Source organism: Theropithecus gelada, chromosome 5 (genome assembly GCF_003255815.1).
Source record: "Theropithecus gelada isolate Dixy chromosome 5, Tgel_1.0, whole genome shotgun sequence".
NCBI lineage: Eukaryota > Metazoa > Chordata > Mammalia > Primates > Cercopithecidae > Theropithecus > Theropithecus gelada.
In genome coordinates this window covers 105,172,665-105,194,256 of record NC_037672.1, presented here as the reverse complement: position 1 = coordinate 105,194,256, position 21,592 = coordinate 105,172,665, and the positions used below count along the sequence as shown (strand labels likewise).

General features: G+C 36.1%; 1 protein-coding gene across 2 annotated transcripts in view; it reads left to right on the top strand.

The window, feature by feature from the left end:
• Positions 1 to 21,592, top strand: part of PAPSS1 (3'-phosphoadenosine 5'-phosphosulfate synthase 1) — a 110,215-nt gene that overhangs the window by 78,440 nt on the left and 10,183 nt on the right. For both annotated transcript variants that reach the window (XM_025385130.1, XM_025385131.1), the window contains one exon: positions 14,291 to 14,520. In XM_025385130.1, the coding sequence (XP_025240915.1) occupies positions 14,291 to 14,520 (230 nt within the window). The remainder of the gene's footprint in view (positions 1 to 14,290; positions 14,521 to 21,592) is intronic.

Below are 21,592 nucleotides of genomic sequence, written 5' to 3'. Positions count from 1 at the left end.
GTGGCAGATTGTTCATTCTTGGGGCTGTGTGGTGTTTCGTTGTGTGATTATACCCAATATTGTTGATGGGCATTTGGGCACTTTACAGATTTTTGCTCTTAAGAATAGTGCTGGCGTGAAGATTTTAGTGCATGTGTTTTTATGGACATTTCTGTTAGTTATACCAGGGAGGAGAATTGCTAGATCCTGGGATATGTATTTGTTCAGTGTTAGTAGATTCTGCCAGTCAGTTTTTTGATGTGGTTGTACCAGTTTACACTTCCATCAGCAGTGTATTGCCTCATCAGTACTTGAGTATCCTTTTCATTTTAGCCATTTTGGTCCTTTAGTCCTGATTACTTAGCCAAGCACTCTGTAATACTTTTCTTACTTCTTAACCAGCCTCAAAAAATCTCCTCATTGAACCAGTTTCACTGAAATGGAGTCTTAGTAAATGCGTTGTAGTTATAAAGGATTGAGAAATAGAATATAGTGATAGTCCATATTTTATTGATTTCTTACTATATTTTTCAGACAATATTCTGAATGCTTTACATATGTTAACTAAATCCTTATAAAGATTGCTAGTTAATGTATAACTTATAAGTTATTTGTTTTAAGTTTTATGTTAGGTTTTATAACTTATAAGGATTAATCCTTATAAGAGGGTAGGTACTATTGTTATTCACAATTCACAGCTGAGGAACCTGAAGTAGGGAGGTTAAACTATGTTTGAGATCACATAGTAGTAGTAAATGGTAGAGATAAAATCTAAACCTAAGTAATCTGGCTCCAGAGCTATGTACTATAATTTCACATAATTTTTAATATTATTATATAACATTAAGATATTTTTAAAAATGTGTAGCCACATCTTTTTTGAAAAGACTAGAAATAAATTCTTATAATATCCTATAAGAGTTCCAAAATAGTGAGTTAGGATGGCCCTAGCAACATTCGTTAGAGGTGGAATCTCCAAACAAACTTATTTTTTTTTCAGAGCCTAGAGTTGTGGGTTGTGATATTCTTTGTATAATATGTATTCTTAATCTTTGTATTCTTACAATACCGGACTCGTGATATTGGTATTATCTGCCTATATTTCTGTTGTTGAGAGGAGCAAATAGGATCAATGTAAATCATGTAACATATTGCCTGGCTCATGACAATATGTGGCAATTGGGCTTCCTTTAAAAAACTGCTTTGCTGCAAATTCTCAGCATTTCTAGGATTCTGGCCCCACATCCAAGGAACTGTCTATATCTCCAGGCTGCTTCATAAGTCTATGAAGTCCTAGAGTTTGATTATGACAGGGAGCCTGGAATGACCTACTGCCTAACAGGTTTCATGTCAGAGCGTGTGTCTTAGCCCTGATTTGGGATATCCTTTGGTGTTTAATAATGTATAAAGCTAATATAAAGAAATTGAAAATACCCATTTTATGAGTGCCTATGCATGTGTCACTCACTGAATAGCTGCTTTGCATGCATTAGGTTACCCCACAACTTGGTGAGGAAGGTTTTATTCTTATTTTACCAGTGAGATTACTGAAGCACAGAGAGGCTAAGTGACTTAACTGTAGTCTGTCAAAGAAGACCAGAGCTGTACAGTGATTAAAGTAATAAAAACAGAACTTTATTCAGGAAGTATTGCAACAGGAGAATAAAGACCTCAGTGTAGAACTGGGCTCAACTCTGAATACAGCATAGACAGGTGGGGATTGATAGCCAAGGACAGGGTGGAGGTAAGTGGATGGAAAACTACTGAGAGGAAACATTGGAAGCAGGGGATTCTGGGATAAGTGGGATTTTTGCTGAAGGCAGGCCGGGATCATCAGGTACCTGGGAAGTGGGTGGAAGATAAGGAATTTGATCAGATAATGAGGGTGAGCAGATACTGAGAATAGAGGATTCTCAATAAACAAACTTGGGAAGATTTTTGCTACAGTTGGGCAATGCAGGCCTGATAAGGATGGACACCAAAGGTCAAGGCTTAGAGGGCTCAGAGGAGCCTGACTAGTTAGTGTCTGTCTAGGAGAGACGCAGAACTGGAACTGAAACTTGGGCCTATTTTTGTTTCCTTCTAGGGCTCCTTGCTGCCAGGAAGCCTCAAAGTAACTTTGGGCTTTGGCATTTGGAGGGAAGGCCAAGAAGTTAGTTGTTCTGGGTGCCTACAGAGCTCCCAGGTTTTCTAGGGAGACTAAGAGGCATGTTAAAGCTGTGTCTGCCTCTACATCTCTGTCTGGAGTGTGAATTGTGAGCGTAAGAGGTGTGGTTCTTTTCAGGAAGGCCCAGCTCTGATGCCTGAGCAAAAGGTGGTTTTTTAACTTCTGAGTTTGTGAAGAATAAGCTTTAGAAATTCTAGTAAACATCTTAATATTTCAGACCATGAAGTGTTTTAATGTTTTTGGACTGGCAGTACTTAGGCTGTTGGATTGCGCTACTTAGGAAAAGTATCTCTTTTTCTCAAGGACCTAACTTGTGTGTTTGACTTATTTGGCTTATTTGCAGCCATAAGTGAAGAATTTTTTTGTAATAAAAAAAAACACCCTCATTTTTGTAGCTTTTCCAGTGACATCAGGAAAAAGTCTGTCAGTAATGCTTATTTGCCAGCTAATAATAATAAAATAAAAACAATGACTCTTCCTTTAATCGTTTTCTGTAGGTCATTTAGAAGGCATTGGTACCAGATTTGTTTCCTTAGCACAAATGCTTTTCAGAACCATGAGCAGCTGTTAAGCCTATTTGGTTATCAACAGGATGTTCCTGATTTTCCAGTCTGTAAAGATTTTATGGCTTGAATCCCAAATTCCATTTCAGGAATGGAGGAGGCGAGGATGTGGAGGGAGTGTTAACTTTCTAATGCTAAAATGGTGTTATAGATACACATTTTGTCTTTCTGAGGTATTAATTGACTATGTAGGAAGTTCTGTTTGTCTCATCTCACTAAATACTAAGTCCATTTTTGTGAAGGATAAATAATACTTTCTAAGACCTGTGACATGAAAGTGTCAAAAGTAAGATGTTTTTGAGAATGTGGATATATGTTACTAACAGATATACCCTTGGTTTATGAAGTTTTAATGAGGATTACCAGTTGAATTTGGGGGAAAATGCAGTTGGAGGTAGAGATTATCCTTTGCCGTGAAAATTACCCATGCACTGTTAAATAACTCTTTAAAAGAAACTGATTCTGTGTAAGCGAGTGGATACCCTTCACCAGGGACAGTAGAACATACTATGACATGGATGCCAGTGTGCTTGTTTAATTAGTCCATACTTTACAACAGTATTTGGAGCAATGAGTAGGGTGTCTGTTAGGATAGAAACTTGTTCTTCCCTCTACACACTTCCAAGATCTCTAGCAACTGATGTTACTTCTTGAGATCTGAGTCTAATTATACAAGCCATAGACACCCAAGTTTTACTTGTACCTTTGACTCTCTTTGGGGGTCTTTGTTAATTTTGTCTTCTCATTTATCTTGTTCCAAAGTTTCTTGAGTAGTATGATACCGTTCACAATCTCTTTTCCAAAATCTTTAGGATTATGTATTACTTATTTCTCCTAATGGGTCTGGGATGGTACCCCCATGTTAAAGCACATTAATATTCCTGTAGCAAAGTGAATGATTTTTCTCACAAATAGGGTCGGCAAAAAGGCTGATTGAAACTTCCTCAGTTTTGATCAGGTTTTGCTACCAAGTGAGTTACAAAACTAGGTTTTTAGATTTCAGAAGTTTCGATAAGCAATTGTGGGCCTGTATCACAAATGCATTTAGAGTGTGTTGATTTACTTTGAAAGTAATTTTGGGGATCCCTGTAGTCTTTTTTATATACTTTTGGCTTATCTATGTCTTGAGAACTGAACTTATTTCATTAGGAAACATCAGATTTTGCAGGTGTTATAGGTTGCTTTTCATAGGGAAAAAAATGTCATTTTTTTTTCTCTTAATAGAGTTTCAGTTCAGAATTCGTTCTTGCTTGTTTCTTACTAAAGCAGTATCAAATTCAGATTTGTCTGTTAGTCTGATTTTTCAGGTTTTCAGCTGATTTCCCAGCTAGGTAATCTATACAGCTTCCTCCCTAAGTGTCCTTGACACAGTGTCAGTAGCTCAGTATGAATATGAATGTGTGGGTTTGGGGATCTCACAGACCCAGGTCCAAAGACTTGATCCTTCACTAGTTCATTTTGCAGCTAGGATATGTTATTTGAATTCTCCAAGTCCCTGTTTTCTTATTTGTAAAACAGGAATAATAACTATCTTATTGATTTGCTTTAAACGTTAAATAATATTTATAAAACATTTTGTACAGTGACTGGCATATTAGGAAGAGCTTGTTAATTGTTACCTAGTTTAATTTCCTCTTCTCACCCTAATGAAGGACCTCATGAAATATTTTCCGGTGCCTTATCACCATGGTTGCCTTCCTCTATTTTCTTAGAATAATAATCAGTGGGAGGGCAGAGAGCCTCTTGAGGGCCCCTGGGTTTGAGGGGCAGGAAGAAGAGGTGGAGGCTGAGCGTTTCCGGGCTTGCTGTCTCTACTCTGAGCCCCCACTCTGGGAGGGCTGATACTGTCCTCACCTGACTGGGGGTCTGGGCTCAGCCAGGGCAAGGTCACTTCCAAGAATAAAAGTAGTTTGGTTGCTGATTGTTCTGAAAAAAATGCAGCTCTTACATTTGAGGTATATCTTTTTGGAGATTGAGACATTATTCCTAAAGATAAAGGAAATTTGGGGGAAATTCTGTATATGTTGTATTGGACCTCATATATGAAATAAATAATTCAGACTCCATAATCTAGACTCCCTTTCAGCCCTTAAAATTGTTTGAGAGTTTTTGTAAGGTATGTTTAATTCTCTCCTACAAGATGAAGAATGAAACGTCTAAGTAACTTTCATAATTTTTGCATTGCAAACTAGAAATGTGACTCTCATGAGGCAACTGTTCAGTATCAGTACAGAGTAATAGAACTTAATAGAGGCACTTAGAATATCAGTTGTATTAATACAAAGAAGATCAAAAGCCACAGTATCAGGAATCTGTATGCTGGGAGGATGAGCGTTGCCTTTCACTTGCCTGTCTAGATTCTCCCAGTCAGCTTGAAGAGTTTAAAATAATTCCAATCTCTGGAAAATCAAGAGGCAGGCCACTATGATTCGGGAATTTCAAGAAAATGTATTAATGCTAGATAATATACAACCAAGATTAGAGATATTTTAATATCGAACTCATCAGATTAATTAAGGTATAGATTTTTTACACAGCAAAATTAGGTAATGCATTTGACTTCCTAAGGAATTTTTATAGCATTAACACAAATACATTTTTGACAGTCTAGAAAATAATATTCAAACATTTACTAAAAAAAAGTTTCTGAGCCTGATGTTCTTTTATAAACCCTTTGAGTATATAAAGTTGGCCTTAGAGAATGTTGACTTTAATAAAATTTATTACACTTAAATAAATGTAGATTTTGGTGTGAAGATACACAGAAATAAACTACTTAAGTGGGACTTAAAATTTAATTGTTCAATTCATTATTCTCAGTATTTTTAATTCAGAAAAATTGAAAATGTCATATATCTAATCTGCCAGATTTCTGGAACAGTGAACTTTCTCAACTGTTAGGTGTGGGGAGAGAATGGTTTAGTGGTAGTGGCATTATATGTAAGCGGTATAGTCCATTTTATAATTTTATAATGTAACTTTAAATTTGAAAAGTAGGTTTTTAATTTGTTTTTGTTTTAGAAACTACTGAAAATAAAATTTACCAAAGTCTTTGCCAGGTTTGGAAGTGGGGAGATAAGTGATGGACACTATTTTCAAATGGATTTGGAATGTATATAAACATCAGGTTTATAAAAAGGGGCATGAATTAAAAGGTTAAGAAACTCTTCTCAATAACGTGCCATATTGGGATGAATCTAGAACCATTCTAACTCTGAAGGATTTTATATTATAAATGTTGTGTGTGGAGATATGTAACTGAGGTTCTTATCTATCAGCAATCATTGACTTATTAGTCATGTGGTATCTTAACCTATGATGGATGGCAAGGAGAAGCCATTATAGAATTAAAATTTTCATAGATAAATCTTTTAAAGCATTGACTATAATTTGGATCAGAAACTACTTTCCTATTCTCACTATTGGATAGTAAACTTAACTAATTCTTACTGGTATGACTCACACTATGGAAATTAAGTAAAAATTTGAGTAAACCTTAGCGCCACAAATGTCCTTGGGAAGGAAATTTTGAAACAAATATCTGTTTATTTTAATTATAGTTATTTATTTTTAGTAACCCATATTCTGCCTTCCATTTTGATAAGACAATTCTCAAACCCTATCTAAAGGTGAAATGAGATAATTGTTGAACCTAAGTATTATTTACTTGAATTTGGTCCTCCTGGCCTCCCCTGCTTTTTCATTTTCTTGAATAAGGCAGTGTGGAAATTTTGTACCACATCGTGAATCAGGTCCACACTGGGGATGTCATTATTCTGTTTCCAGAGTGTAAGCCCTGCCTTACACTCCAGAGTGTTACCCATTTGGTCTCTTCGAATTCATACTTCTCATCACTCTCATTCCTCCTTTTGCTTGAGTTGCACGCTTCTGCTGTCGTTTTACTAGTAAGCGAATTCAGCGAGTGATTTTCCAAAATCAGATTCTCTAGGGCATGATGATTGTGATAGAGATCAAGGCCTAGAATGTTTGTTTCGTTTCTCCACAACGTTTCTATTATGTATTTTGTATTGTAAAACTGCTTCTTAAACTTCCTATATTATAAATATCTTATTTTAATTTAGATATTGATCTTTTTTGAAATGGCACAGTTCCCTGCTGTTTAGGAATTTAATTCAATAACAACACCCAATTGAAGGATCTTTGGATTAGTTTCTGTCTTTTGACAACCTGTAATGAATCCTAAAGTGAACCTTTTTGCATATTTGCCTCACAATATTTCTGGAATTGAAATTGCTTGGGGTTTTTGACATATTATCAAAATCTTGCCTTTCAGATGTCTTATACCCAGTTTTCTTTCACAGAAGCAGAGCAAAGTAGTATAATACTGTTTAAAAAGGTAGTCACTGTGCACTCACACACCTGCTTTGTCACTGACTTTGAAATGCTGGAAGCTTGAAAGTTTGTGACTGACAAGATAAACAGAGAAGCACACTTACTAAGCCGGGGTCTCTGTGTACCTATGTCACCAAGTCCATGAAATACCACAGCTTCCAGAAAATGCAACTGTTGTGCTATTTTGGGCGATAAGAATATTTTAAAGTCTTTATAAAGTAATGTTTATTATGTAATTTTTTAGTTTCATGGTCCCAGCATGTAGATTATTCTTTCTGTAGGGTTATTACCAGCATATAAATTTATGTTAGTGGTTTTATTTTTAAAATGTTAACTCACTGGTCACCTCCTATTGTTTCTCCTTTTTGTTTCCTATAATTGCCTCACTTTATCATAAAAAACAGTTTGTAGGAGATTGGAAGTATGTAGAGGAAAACAGTCCTTATTTGCTCCACCTGTTTCCTTTAATTATTGGCCTGCTTTTAAATGCAGAGGTCATTGAATTGACGTGTTGGATGAGCATCTTCTTGGCTTTGTTGATAACAAAAAGAATCATATTTGTGGAGATACTTTTCTCTTTAATTCTTTTGTTTATTTTAAACTGTACCCTAGTGAAAAAACATCAGCAAGTGTATACCATATTAATGCTTGGGAATAAAATACGGTATGAAAGATTAGATTTTTTTTTCCCTCAAATTTTTTCTCTCACTTTTTGTTTTTAGCAGTCATCTTTAGGGAACATGTCTTTTTCAGACAGTAGGTTTCTCTGGTCAAGGAACTGGAAATTGATGAAGTCTATCTAAGGAAGTGTATTCATGTTTTAGTCAACGCCAATAGAATATAAAAAAGTAGGAAAAATAAAACATTTTAGAAAAACTTTAAAAATACGTCTAGAATAGGCTGGGCGCAGTGGCTCATGTCTGTAATCCCAGCACTTTGGGAGGCCGAGGTGGATGAATCACGAGGTCAGGAGATCAAGACCATCCTGGCTGACACGGTGAAACCCCATCTCTACTAAAAATACAAAGAAATTAGCTGGGCGTGGTGGCGGGTTCCTTAGTTCCAGCTACTCTGGAGGCTGAGGCAGGAGAATGGTGTGAACCTGGGAGGCGGAGCTTGCAGTGAACCGAGATTATATCACTGCACTCCAGCCTGGGTGACAGAGCGAGACCCCGTCTCAAATATATACATATGTCTAAAATAGTGTAGAAATTTTGGATCTTGTGAATATTTTTCTTAAATTTAGCCATCTTTTAATTTTTTTTCCAACTTGTGTAATGTATACAAAATCTTATGGTTCATATACTTTGCAATACATTTAAGCAGTGTGAGTTAGGAACCCTATGCACCAAATTAGGTAAAATATGAACTACGTTTTAAGAAATGTATTTCTTTGTTTGCGTTTATTTTAAATGATGTGTAGATAACATATCTTGTTAATTATGTTGGTAAATTTGAAGCTTAATAAAATGTTCCCCCATTTACTTGGAAAAAGTAAAACATGGTAGGAATGTAAATTAATATTACTTTCTAAAAATATCTTGAATGGACCGCAAATGCACAGAATTGGATTAATCATAATCTGTGGTACGTGATGCCTTGTCATTAGCCTCTGAATTAATTACTCTTTTTAATTTTGATGATGTATGTATTTGTTATTTTTAAAAACTGTTTAATGGCCAGGCATGGTGGCTCACACCTGTAATCCCAGCACTTTGGGAGGCTGAGGTGGGAGGGTCATTTCAGCACAGGAGTTCGAGACTAGCCTGGAGAACACGGCAAGACCTTGTCTCTACAAAAAATAAAAAAATAGCCGGGCATGGTGGCTCATCCCTATGGTCCTAGCTACTTGGGAGGCTGAGATGGGAGGATTGCCGAGCCTGGGAGGCTGAACCTGCAATAAACCATTTTTGTACCACTGCACTCCAGCCTGGGTGACAGAGTGAGACCCTGTCTCAAAACCAATAAACAGACTATATAATGAACAACATAGAATTGCTACTAACCTGATAAATATGACTTATGTCTAACAGGTACTCCTACCAATCCCCTTCTCACACTGCCATTCCCATCATCCACTGCCCCCCACCGCCCAGATAATCTCTGTCCTGAATTTTGTATTTTTTCCCTTATCTTTACACACTTACACACACAGTTTTATTTCATGTACATATGCTTAAATGATATATTGTTTCATTTTACTTGCTTCCAACTTTGTGTTTTGGGACTTGCTTTCATTGCTTATGGCACTTATGGGAACATTTATGTTACTAAGATTCATGTGCTTGTGTATGACATATATGTCATATATGTGACATAGTATTTCATTCTGAAAATATGCCACAATTTATCTGTTTCCCATTGTTAAGTATTTATGTTATTTCCTTTTTTATTGGGTGTATTCTATTTTTGTTTTATATTGTTTTTGTGCATGTGAGCAAAGTTTCTTCTAGGAATGGAATTTCTGGATCCTGTGAAATGCAAATATCCAACTTGAAATGGTAACATAAAATTATTTTTAAAAAAGATTGTATCAGTTTACACTCTCACACTCTGAGTGATAAAACTGAAATGATCTGCAAGTTATTTGACAGTTATCACCTTTTGGGGGAGGTGATTTGATAATGTGTAGCTAAAGTGTTAAAATTGAATGGTTTTTGGCTATCCTTTTTCTTAAGGAAATAATCAGATCTCTTCATGTCCTACATCTCAGTATGATGATTCTGTTCTCTGTATACTACCCTTGTGATGATCTTGTCTCATCTCCTGGCTTTAAATACTTTCTCTATTGCTTATTTTGCTTAAGTGTCTAAGTCTAATTCACATCTCTTTTCTAAACTTCAAACCCATAGATCCAGCCACCTGAGACTTGAATTATCAAATAGTTCAAACTTACTTAAAATGTTAACTGCCTCATTTTACCCCTTTCATATCTGGTTTATCTATAGCCCCTCCCCATCTAAATTGATTACTGTACTTTGAAAAATCTTGGAATCGTCACTGTAAAATCTTGGAATCATGATTGACTCCTCTCTTTCTGTTATACTCCATGCCTGATCTATCTACAAAAATGCCGCTGCCGCCTCTTTCAAAATATATTTGAATTCTGCCATGGTTGTGATGGAGTAACTGATACTTGGCTTTGCCCTCATACGTTGGACTTGCCTTCTTGCTGAAAATAGTAATAAAATTAAGTATGTAAAACGCCTGTTTAAAAGAATTGGAAGATAGGCAGTGCAGGAAAATGATCCCTGAGAGATGGAAAACACACAAAATAGACCCCATCTTTACCCTGGTTCTCTGCCTGGAGACAATTTCCAGAGCTCAGCATGTGCAGTTGGAACCCAAGTAGAGGACAGTGGTCCTGTTAAGCTAAGGAAGCAGAGATTTTGGAGCTGCTGAAGCAGACATGCTGAGTGTTTACAGGAGTGGAGGGGCAACAGGAGTGCACTAGTGTCTGCATTAGGAGGGCCACAGTGAAGTGGTCACTGGGCTCAGACCATGGCTTTGAGATGGGTGAAGAACTGTGTGCATTGTGCTTGCTGCTGGAACAGAGTGCCGCCAGGTATTCCCATACACAGTCGCCACTGACAGATTATACAGCAGGAATAAGAAAGCAAAATGTAGCTTATCAGGACCAGGAAGAGAACCCTCTTTCTTCTACAGTGTCTTTCTAAAGTCCTGAACTGATAGAACTTAATGCTATGCTCACTGTAAAGGGAAAATGCTTAAAGGAGTTTAATCCATTATCGCAGAATAGGTACTGAGGGTGGATTTGGAATTGAGAGGCAAAAGATTGATGACTAACACAGAAGGCTAGACTAGACCTGCCCCACAGGGTCTAATGCCAAGCCTCAAAAACAGAAGAAGTGCCTGTAAATAACCTGCCTGCTAAAATCAAGTCTTCACACTCTGAAGGAAAACAATACAATGCAGACTCCTTAAATCGTCCACAAGTCCAGCATACAATAACAAATTACTGGAAGCATACAATAGCAAATTATTAGAAGCAGCAGCAAAATGTGATTTATAATCTAGAGTAAAAACTGTTACCAAAAACATACCTGAGATGATGCTGTTGGAATAAGAGCATTAATGCCTTTAAAAAAAATACATAGTCCTATGGATGGGGAATCTCAGAAGAATGAAAACTGTTTAACAACAACAATAACAACAACAACAAAAAAACCCCAGGAAATAATACATCTTGACCTAAGTCTGTCAGGGAGATAAGCAGGAAACTCTCACTGGTTCTCAGTGCCCATTTTGTAGGCAGCATGTCATCTTTTTCAGAGGGTGAATTTTCTTTAGAAACTCTGGTTAGGAAGCAATTCATTCAGCTGAGTTTCGCAGGAAATGTTTCACTGAGTAATAGTAACAACATCAGTGTGTGTGGCTGTATTTCTTGAGGGCCAGGTGCTATCTTGAGTGCTTTCAAATCTTCTATTAACCTTTGGTGTTAAGCATTATTCTCATTTTTATAAATTAAAAGACTGCATTTATGTAAGGAACTTACTTAAGGACACTCAGTCAGTAAGGGGCAAAGCTAGGACTCAAATCTAGGATAGCCTGACTCTTAAGGTCTGTATTCTTAACCAGATATACCATTGATGAAGGCTGACTTACATTCTCTTGACTACAAAGTATAATAACTTTTCAGTAGGTTATAAGTTGACTCACAACAGGTATTCTTGGAAGAGCTTCATGTGTTCTGTTTATTCATGTTTATTCAAAATTTAAAAGTATTCTCATTGGAGAACCATTCAGTAAAATGTAAATGAAAATCATTCAAGTCACCTGCAAGAGAATGTTGACTCATGGTTTTAATTTACTCATATAACCTCTAGAGGAAATCAAAGAAGCAATTAAATTTTCTAGTAATTGTACAAGACTAGAAATTAAAACTGGCCACTGCCATCAATAATGCTCTACCCCCTGGTAAGGTGCTTAATTTTTCTGAGCTTCAGTTTCCTCTCTGATTTTAAAAGGACAAAAGGAATTGGGTTAAATTATCTGAGCTTCCTTACATATTAAAACTAAGTCAAACATTTCCAGATTATTGACCTTTGGGTACTTGAATGTGATAGACATAGATATTTAATAGGCAAATTAGGTTTACTGAAGTTCAGAGAACTTAAACTGCCCTTTTAATTTCACTCCATATAAGTAGCTTCTAATTTGCATGAGGCAGAAAAGATTTTCCATTTAAGTGGAGTTGCAGAGCAATTAATTGAAGATAAAATTCTGATTGATCCCTTGATTACAGGAGTCTGAACTGAGAGGTCGTATGTCTATCTACTGTGTAGGGACTGAGGGGAATGATCAGAATTGTTGTGAAGAGCTGAATCTGAGGGTGGGTGGAAGAAGTAGTAGCATATATATATATATATGTATATATGGAACAAACATCTGTCAGCATCATACTTTGCCATATTGTTCATTCAGAACTATGATAGTTCCTTCCTAGTTCTAGGAACTAGGAAAGTGCCAGGGGGCTTTTTAATGGGCCACAATTGGAAGAACTTCATATCACTTTGGCAGTTATTCCTTTGGTCAGTACTCAGTCATATGGCCACACTGCAAGGAACATGGGAATTATGTTAAACTGTGTGCTCATGAAGAAGGTTAGAGCAAGGTACACAGAAACCTGGGAAAACTATGCAAGTGGAAAAAAATCAAGGCAATCTTTAACTCTAGGAAAAACAGTTGTACAAAAAGGGGATTAAAGTAGAGATAATAGTAGCGAACATTTATTGTATGCTTACTGTGTGCCAGGTGTTATTCTAAGCCCTCACATGTTTCGTTATTTTCTTAAAACTTCTATGAGATAAATACTATTATAATCCTCACTTTACAAATGAATATTGATTTCACCAAAAATATTGATATCACTGTACCTGTTGGAGAATAAGAACCTCATTAAATACTCAAATGTGGTAGAAAATCTAAGTGAGGTGGAAATAAGGTCTATGTTATATACTATGTAAAATTAAACAGTCAAAACAAAGTGTAAGCGTGCTGTTTGAAAACATGCAGGCAAACATCAGTAGAAACAACTGAAAAAGTTAAAACCCCTCAGGGTGAACAATTCAGGTGTGAGGTATGGAATTGCCCTCTTACTGTTGCACTTTCTAAACTATGTTGGTAAATAGATAAGTACCTGGTATGCAGGAAATTATCAGGAGACATAAAATGAAAACAAAACCATAAAAGATGATTTGGTTATTTATGTGTAGTGGTCATCATTTATACCTTATTTTAATATGGAACAGTGATGGTTTTATAAATTACTAAATAATAGAGCCTTACACTGAAAGGGAGCTAAGACCAAATTTCTAGGCCTGAGTTTATCCTAAACTTTATTGATCAGTCACGTAACCTTCACTTTCTTCAAATCTTAAGGAGACTGTTGAACTGGAGATGATCTTTTACTGTCACTTTAAGTTCTAAGGTTTCATTATTCCAGGTGTTAGACTAATTTTGGTTTTTTTAATAATAGATCTTACTAGGTCTGAAACTAGAGGCTTCAAGGCTAGTTTTGAATGCAAGCATGGCCGTTTACTCACAACCAATCTTTTTTTTTTTTTTTAAGCTAGTATTGGGCATATGTTACAAGATCAGTTATATATTAGTTATATGATTTTCTCAGTACGAGTTTTTGTAAGTACTTACATGTCTTTTTTATCCAACAGGGTTTTTTTTCTTAACCTGTTAAAGTATAATATACAGAAAAGTTCATAAATTATAAGTGTGTATATATCTCAATGAACTTTTACAGTGAGCACACCCTAATTACCAGTACCTAGATACTGGATCAAGAAACAGAGCATTACCATGATTCCAGAAGCTCCTTGCAGTTTCCTCCCTCCAGGGATCAGCCATTATCCTGACTTCTAACCTCAGAGATTAGATTTTGAGCTGTATAAATGGCATCTGGTAGTTGTGTAAAATCAAACATCTAGACACATGTACATTTACATATAAGTAATACATAAATATATATACATATATATCCATAAATATTTATGCTTTTAATCTTTTGGTTTGGGGGAGATTTGTTGTTTTTTGTTAGTTTTGTTTCTGGCTTCCCATGATGATACATCTAAATTTGTTGAGATTTCCTACTGATAATGATTATGTAAAAAGCATATGCATTTATTATCCACTTACTACTTCTAAGTACATAGTCATAAAAGCAAAGTTATCCAAAATGAAACTTTTATTCTAGGTCCAGTGGCATTGCAGAGCACGGATGGTTGCAGGAGCCAACTTTTACATTGTTGGACGAGACCCTGCTGGCATGCCTCATCCAGAAACAGGGAAAGATCTTTATGAGCCAAGTCATGGTGCCAAAGTGCTGACGATGGCCCCTGGTTTAATCACTTTGGAAATAGTTCCCTTTCGAGTTGCGGCTTACAACAAGAAAAAGAAGCGTATGGACTACTATGACTCTGAACAGTAAGTCTTACATTCTTTATACAAATCTTTGAAGTACTTTGTGGTCTAGCTGCACCCAGGGATTTAGCTTGTTGTCTAATCTTTACAACTGTACTGATGACAGGCTTTGTTGTACCCATGTCAGAGAAAGGTAAACCCAGAAAACTAATTTCCCAATATTCTGGAAATTAGAAGTAGAAATAAAACTTGAATCTAGTTTCATGGTTTCAGGAATTTTGTTTTGAAGTCTGTAAGGACAGTATTGTTATTTCTCTGCCTACTGTGTCTGCTGTAGCTTACTGAGCATAAGTAGTTTGAGGACTTAGTGATGATTACTCTGGTAAGCCCAGGAAATCTATGTATGGAGAGAGAGTTTAGCTAATATTTGTGCAATCACTATGTGACAGGCAATGTCCTAATTATTTACGAGTATTAAATTGTTTACAGGTTGTGTATCCCTTGTATGAAATGCTTGGGGCCAGAAGTGGTTTTGATTTTGGTTTCCTTCAGATTTTGGAATATTTGAATATTTGAATGAGGTACCTTGGGGATGGGACTCAATTCTAAACATGAAATTCATTTATGTTTCAAATATACCCTTATATGTATAGCCTGGAGGTAATTTTATACAGTATTTTACATAATTTTGTGCGTGAAACAATTTGTGTACATTGAGCCATCAGAAAGCAAAGGTGTCAGAGATGGAATTTTCCACTTTTGTCCTGTTGGTGCTCAAAAATTTTCAGATTTTGGATTGTGGATTGGAGTGCTCAACTTGTATTTTCTGTAACAATCTCTAAAGTAGGTGCTGTTACCTCCATTTTATAGGTGAGTATCCTGAGGCATACAAAGGCCAAATAGCTTGTATAAGGTCACAGGACTAGTAAATGGTAGCTCAGCATATGAAGCCAGGCAGTCTGGTTGTAGAGTCTGTGCTCTTAATCATTAACAGCACAGCTTCTGTCTTCAAAGATCTTAGGAAGAGCAAAAAACCCCAAGCTTTTAGTACAAATTATTGGTAGTATTGAACATTGTATTTGTCCATTTTCACAGTATTATAAAAAACTACATGAGACTGGATAATTTATAAAGAAAAGAGGTTTAATTGAGTCACAGTTCTGCATGGCTGGGGAGGTAAAGGGGAAGCAAAGCACAATTTACATGGCCCCAGGAAAGAGAACAAAGCGGGGAAGCGCCACACTTCTAAACCGTCAGATCCATGAGAACTCACTACCATGAGAACAGCATGGGGGAAACTGCCCCCATAATCTAATCACCTTCCACCAGGTTCCTCCCCTGACGTGGGGATTACAATTCAAGATGGAATTTGGTTGGGGACACAGAGCCAAACTATATCAAACATACGTGAGGGGACTTCAAACAGTTTATGGAAAATGAAATTAAAACATACAACTAAAAAATGTAAAGTTTATTTCTCAACGTAAGCTCCATCAAGATCAGGACACTTTTGTGAGTGATGATACCAGTCATTTAATCCATTCCTGAAGGAGGAGGGTATCTGGAGATCTGGAGACTAGGGATAAAAAAGAACCAAGCGTCCTGGGAATTTAACCATGTCAATGTAGTCTTTTTTGACTGAAGAAAAATGGGTGCCCCTTAAATATTTTTTAAGATTAGGAAATGGAAGCCAGAAAGAGCCAAATTAGGACCTTAGAGATGGATGCCTAATAGTGTCCCGTTGAAATTCCTGTAAAATTGCCCTTGTTTGATGAGAGGAATGAGCAGGAGCATTGCCATGGTGGAGAAGGACTCTCTGGTGAAGCTTTCCTGGGCATTTTTCCGCTAAAGCTTTGGCTAACTTTCTCAAAACATTCTCATAATAAGTAGATGTTATTGTTCTTTGGCCCTCCAGAAAGTCAACAAGCAAAATGCCTTGAGCATCCCAAAAAACTGTTTCCACGACCTTTGCTCTTGACTGGTTCACTTTTGCTTCGACTGGACCACTTCTGCCTCTTGGTAGTCATTGCTTGGTTGTGCTTTATTTTCAGGATTGTACTCGTAAAGCCATGTTTGGTCTCCTCCCTCAATTCTTACCAGGATCTTGATCCCACTTGTTTAAAATGTCCATTGACAGCTTTGCTCTTGTCTGCAGCTGATCTGGGTTTGGCACCAGTCAAGTGGAAAGTTTGCTTAACTTTAATTTTAATTTTAACTTTAACTTTAATTTAACTTTAATTTTACAGTCAGAATCGTGTAAGCCACACCAATCGAGATGTCTATGGTGTTGGCTTTTGTTTCTACTGTTAATTGTTGGTCTTGGGCATGGACAAGATTAACTTCTTCCTTGAAAATTTATGTGGTCTGCCACTATGGGCATCATCTCCAACATCATTTTGTCTCTTCTTAAATGTAAACTGCTGATTTCTTTGGGACATTATCCCCTTAAACTTTTCCTGACGCATCAGTGATTTCACCATTCTTTTACCCAAGCTTCACCATAAAGTTGATGTTTGTTCTTGCTTCAGTTTTAGCAGAATTCATATTGCCCTGATAGGGGCTCTTTTCAAACTGATGTCTTATCCTTCCTAGTGCCTCAAACTAGATCCCGTTCAGACATGTTATAATCAGTTAGTGTGAGTTTATTTTGGTGAAAAATTGAAATCCATGCATAGTTTTTTTTCATAATGAACATTTTCCATGAACCTTTTGGAGACCCGTTGTATCTGTCTCTCTTTGACTGACAGAATTGTATTAACTTTCATCTATAGGTAGTACACTCTGTAAGTTTAAAGTGGTAGTGTGACAGGTAGGTAGCTCTGTCCTTGCTATGTGACTTGAGAGTCCCGTCTTCTCTGCCCTGTTTCCATGTCTCTGGAATAAAGGCAGTGGACAGGGTGATTCACTCTTAGCCCAAAAGGTATAACTCTTTGCATTATCTAGAGCACCTAGTCATTTTTATATCTTAGTAGGTACTTGTACATATGAATTGTTTTGTGCTTGACCTTTATTTAGTATACCTGCTCTTTTAGTACAAATCACAATCCACATTCAGCAAGCAAACAGATAATTCAGCAAGCAAAACAGGTAATTTTTTAAATTTACATTTTTATCAGTATCAGCTCTACTGATAGGAACTAATTGGAAATTGACTATGGCCTAGTAACCATTAATCTGAAAGCTGCCATCCTTTGCCGTGATACTTCATAGTTGGTTCCCCATTTAGGAATAATGCAGCCCAGACCCTGTGTCCTCATTTGTGTGGCTCATTTTGTAATAGTGGAGACAGAAGAGAAAAAGAAACCTTTAAAAAATTGAAACAACATTCTCTTGTTTCTAAAATGGATGTAAAGTTTGTTGTCATTTGATTTATTTGAAATAAATGATAAGTTGTCTGGAGAAAGAAGTACTGTTATTACCAGTGGAAATTGGGGAATGTTAGGTTTCTCATTAATGACAGAAATAATTCTGGAGACAATGCATACTTTTAGATGATAGCAGACTTTTCTGAGAGGTGAACTGTAGCTAAAATACAGGAAAGTCTTATGAGAGTGAATGAACAGAAAAGGCTTTCATAACTGGGGCAGGCAAGTGTAAAAGGACTCCTGACTGTTCCCTATATAATTCAAGACAGGAGGTATTCTAGTTTATATTTTCTGAAGATCTGAAATGTGGCCCAGATTCTAGTATACTTCTGAACCACACCAAGAGAAAAATTTGCAACAAACTAGAACATTTTTACCCTTGTACAAAATTAGGTTTGTAAACATTTAGAAATAGTTCTAAATCATGTGGAGTTTTTTTGCCTTTAAAAGAAATATGTATATGTATGGCATATATACTATATATGTACACCTAGTACGATTTCAGTGTCTAAAAAGTGCAACTGTGAAAGTGGTGTGCTGAGAGTTGTAAAAGGATTTTTTCTACCAATGGACCTTTTCTACCAAAGGATGCCTTAAAATTTTTTTAAGAAAAAAAGAATAAAAATAAATTATAGTAAACTTGGAACTGTTTTACCACAAAAGGTGATTAAAACTTAAAAATATAAATTGATTATTAAGGGAAGTAAAAAAGTTTTGGGTACGCTTCTGCCCTTTTATGGTAGGCCATTGTCAAAAATTCTGATTTACTTAGTCTGGGGAGAGGCCTTATAATTTGTAGTTCTTCTAAAAGCTCCCTACCCTAAAACCACTAAAAAAGGGTAGAAGTGCCTTCCTACAGATCTATAAAACATACAATGTCAGGTGAAATGCTGGGCCCAGAAACCTTTTGCTTCTCACCTAGCATAAAATTTATTTAGTTTTTGTATAAGGGATTATGAACACAATCTTTTCTGAGAGTTAGGATTAACTTCCTTAAGTTGCTAATATAGTGGCAAGGGAGAGAAAGGAGAGAGAAATAAAATTATTCTGCTAGTGGCTAAATGCTTAAAACTTAGATGAATATCCATTTTGATGAGTTATGAAAACAAAACCAAACTAAAAAGAGTAGAGCTTTTTTTTACACTTACTTGTGCCGAAATGTTTCATTACTGTGGTCTCTGCATGATCAGTTGGTTTAATCATACGCAGGACCCTAAACCCCATCTGTATGTAGTTGACTGATGTGCTGGTAAGCCTTTGATAACTTTGATATTTGGTTAAATAACTGTGTAGTATTGCTTTAAGTTTCTCTTTTAATCATTCAGAAGCTAAATAATTACATCAGTCTCATAAGATTTTCCAAAGATGAATTCTATATTAGTTGCACGAGTGGCTCATTTTCTTGGAATTTTTGGGGAGTTACCAAATCTTAATAGGTAATAACTGGGGAAGCTTTAAAACTGCCTTAGTTTTCTAACTTTTTGTGTTTGTGTTCAAAAGTAATTAAGTTGATGGTAATACATTGGAAAGTGATTAAAATTTTGTGGAAAGGCGATAGCCTTTGATGTAGCGAGAAAAGAGTTATTAATTATGCACAGATGAGGTTGTCTTTTGTTTGATTAATGGATGTTACTTAGCACCAGCTTTTATGTAATTAATGAATTTGTTTTGTTTTTTATTTGATTAAATAACAATGTAAGACAAGGCTTAGGAGAAAAGAAACAAACTTCATGAAGATTTCAGGCAAAACATTGTTGATAGGAATTATGACAAAAATCATCTGTTTATATTTAGAAAGTTAAGGAGGTTCAAATTAGTTGTAATAGGGACTAAAGGAAATTTAGTTTTAGGACTACAAGATTAAAGTCCAATCTTTCAGATATTGCAAATAAACTTTTAGAGGTAATTCAATTATTTATATTTTTTCCCTCTATTATAAAGTAAGTCTTTGTATTAGGGTAGATAGATACAGAATTATTTAGATTAGTGAAATAGTAAACTCAAAAAGCAGAGTACACACGAGTGAGAGTGCCTTGTGGAAATTTGTAAATGAATGGGTAGGTGGACATAAATGCCTGTTGTCTGGTTATTTCCACATTTTCAATACAGTATTTCTTTCGTGTTTGATGCCAGAGTATACTTTAAATCATGTACTATTAGTGTCATTTTTAAAAAACACTCTGACTGTAGGCATCCTTCGAGGCTTTTTCAGATATACTTTCCATGGGAGAGCTCATCTGTTCCTGTGGTTTCTGTGGGGGTGATTTTTAAACCTGTACATCAGTGTTTCCCAGTCATATTAGTTTTTTGTTGTATAACAAAGCACCACTGAAAATAACACCCATTTATTACCTCATATATGGTTCTTTAGGGCAGAAGACTGGGTGTGCTTGACAGGGTTCTCTGACCAGCTTGGGTTCTTATCTGAAGGCTCTGAAAAGAATCCACTGTCAAGTTGAACCTTGATATTAGCAGAGTTCAGTTCCTTCTAGTTACAGAACTGAAGTCCTTATCTTCTTACTGGCTATTGGCTGAGGATTGCTGTCTGCTCCTAGAGGCTACTTTTGGTCTTTTTTTGTGGACCCCTCCCTCTCAGCAGTAGATCCTCCCTCATGTTGCATCCCTGTCATGCCTCATGTCTCTCTGACTTCTCTTCTGCTACAAGACAGGAAAATTTGAGTGAGTAGCTTAGGGCCACCCAGATAATTTTGCTATCTTAAGGTCAACTGATGAGTAACTTTAATTGTATATGCAAAATCTCTTTTGCCATGTGATAACATAGGATGGTAATAACACTGGGGGCAAAGGTCATTGGGACCATGTTAGAATTCTGCCTGCCACACTAGTGAACATTTCTACTTAAATTTCTTGCTTCTTTGATTTCTTTATAAATTTATTTCTTCTTTGGCCATTCCTTAAAATGACCAAAACCAGCTTTACCCTTTACCCTCATAATATCCCCAAATCCTACATTTCTTTAGTTACTTCTTATTCGCACTATATAGAACCTTCAAGTCCTTTATCCTTTTCCCTCACTCTTCATAGCCAAGTCTTATCAAGTTGACCACTGAAATGTTTCTTGTGTGAATGCTTTCCTTTCCCTTTCTTGCCACAGTCTTTGCAATACACAAGTATTTCTGTTAGAGTATTGGGAAACTGTGTTTTCTGTTAATTCATACAATGCTTTGTTTTTATTAATTTTGATGTTTCTTCTGAATACATGTAGAGTCCGACTATAACTACATGAATTTACCAATGAGTCTCATCCTGTATTTGTCAATTTTGCACATACTTTATTGTAGGGAGTTTCTTCATGATCATTAATAGATAAGACCTAATTTAAACTCTATCATGTGGTCTTCTAGTATGCATTTGAATTATAATTAGGTATAGTATAACTATGTATATTTTTGAAAAGCAAATTATATATTTTACGTATACTAGATCTAGTATTGAGGTCAATATATTCTATTGAAATTAGTAAAAACTTTGACTTCACTTTGCATTATTCATTTATTAACTTCTTCTGGAGCCTTTACTATTTGCAAGCCATTGCTAGGTTGTAGGCACTATAGTTGGAAACAGGCAGATATTGTCATCTCCCTTATGGAACTTAAATTCTAGGAAAGAAGACAGATAGTAAACCACTGACCACACAATTAAGGATGGTAAGTACTTGGCAGAGGACTGTGGAAAACTCAGCACTTGTTTGAGTAAGTCTGAGGTACCAGGGATAGGTTCCTGGAGTAAGTGATGTTTGTGCTGAGCTC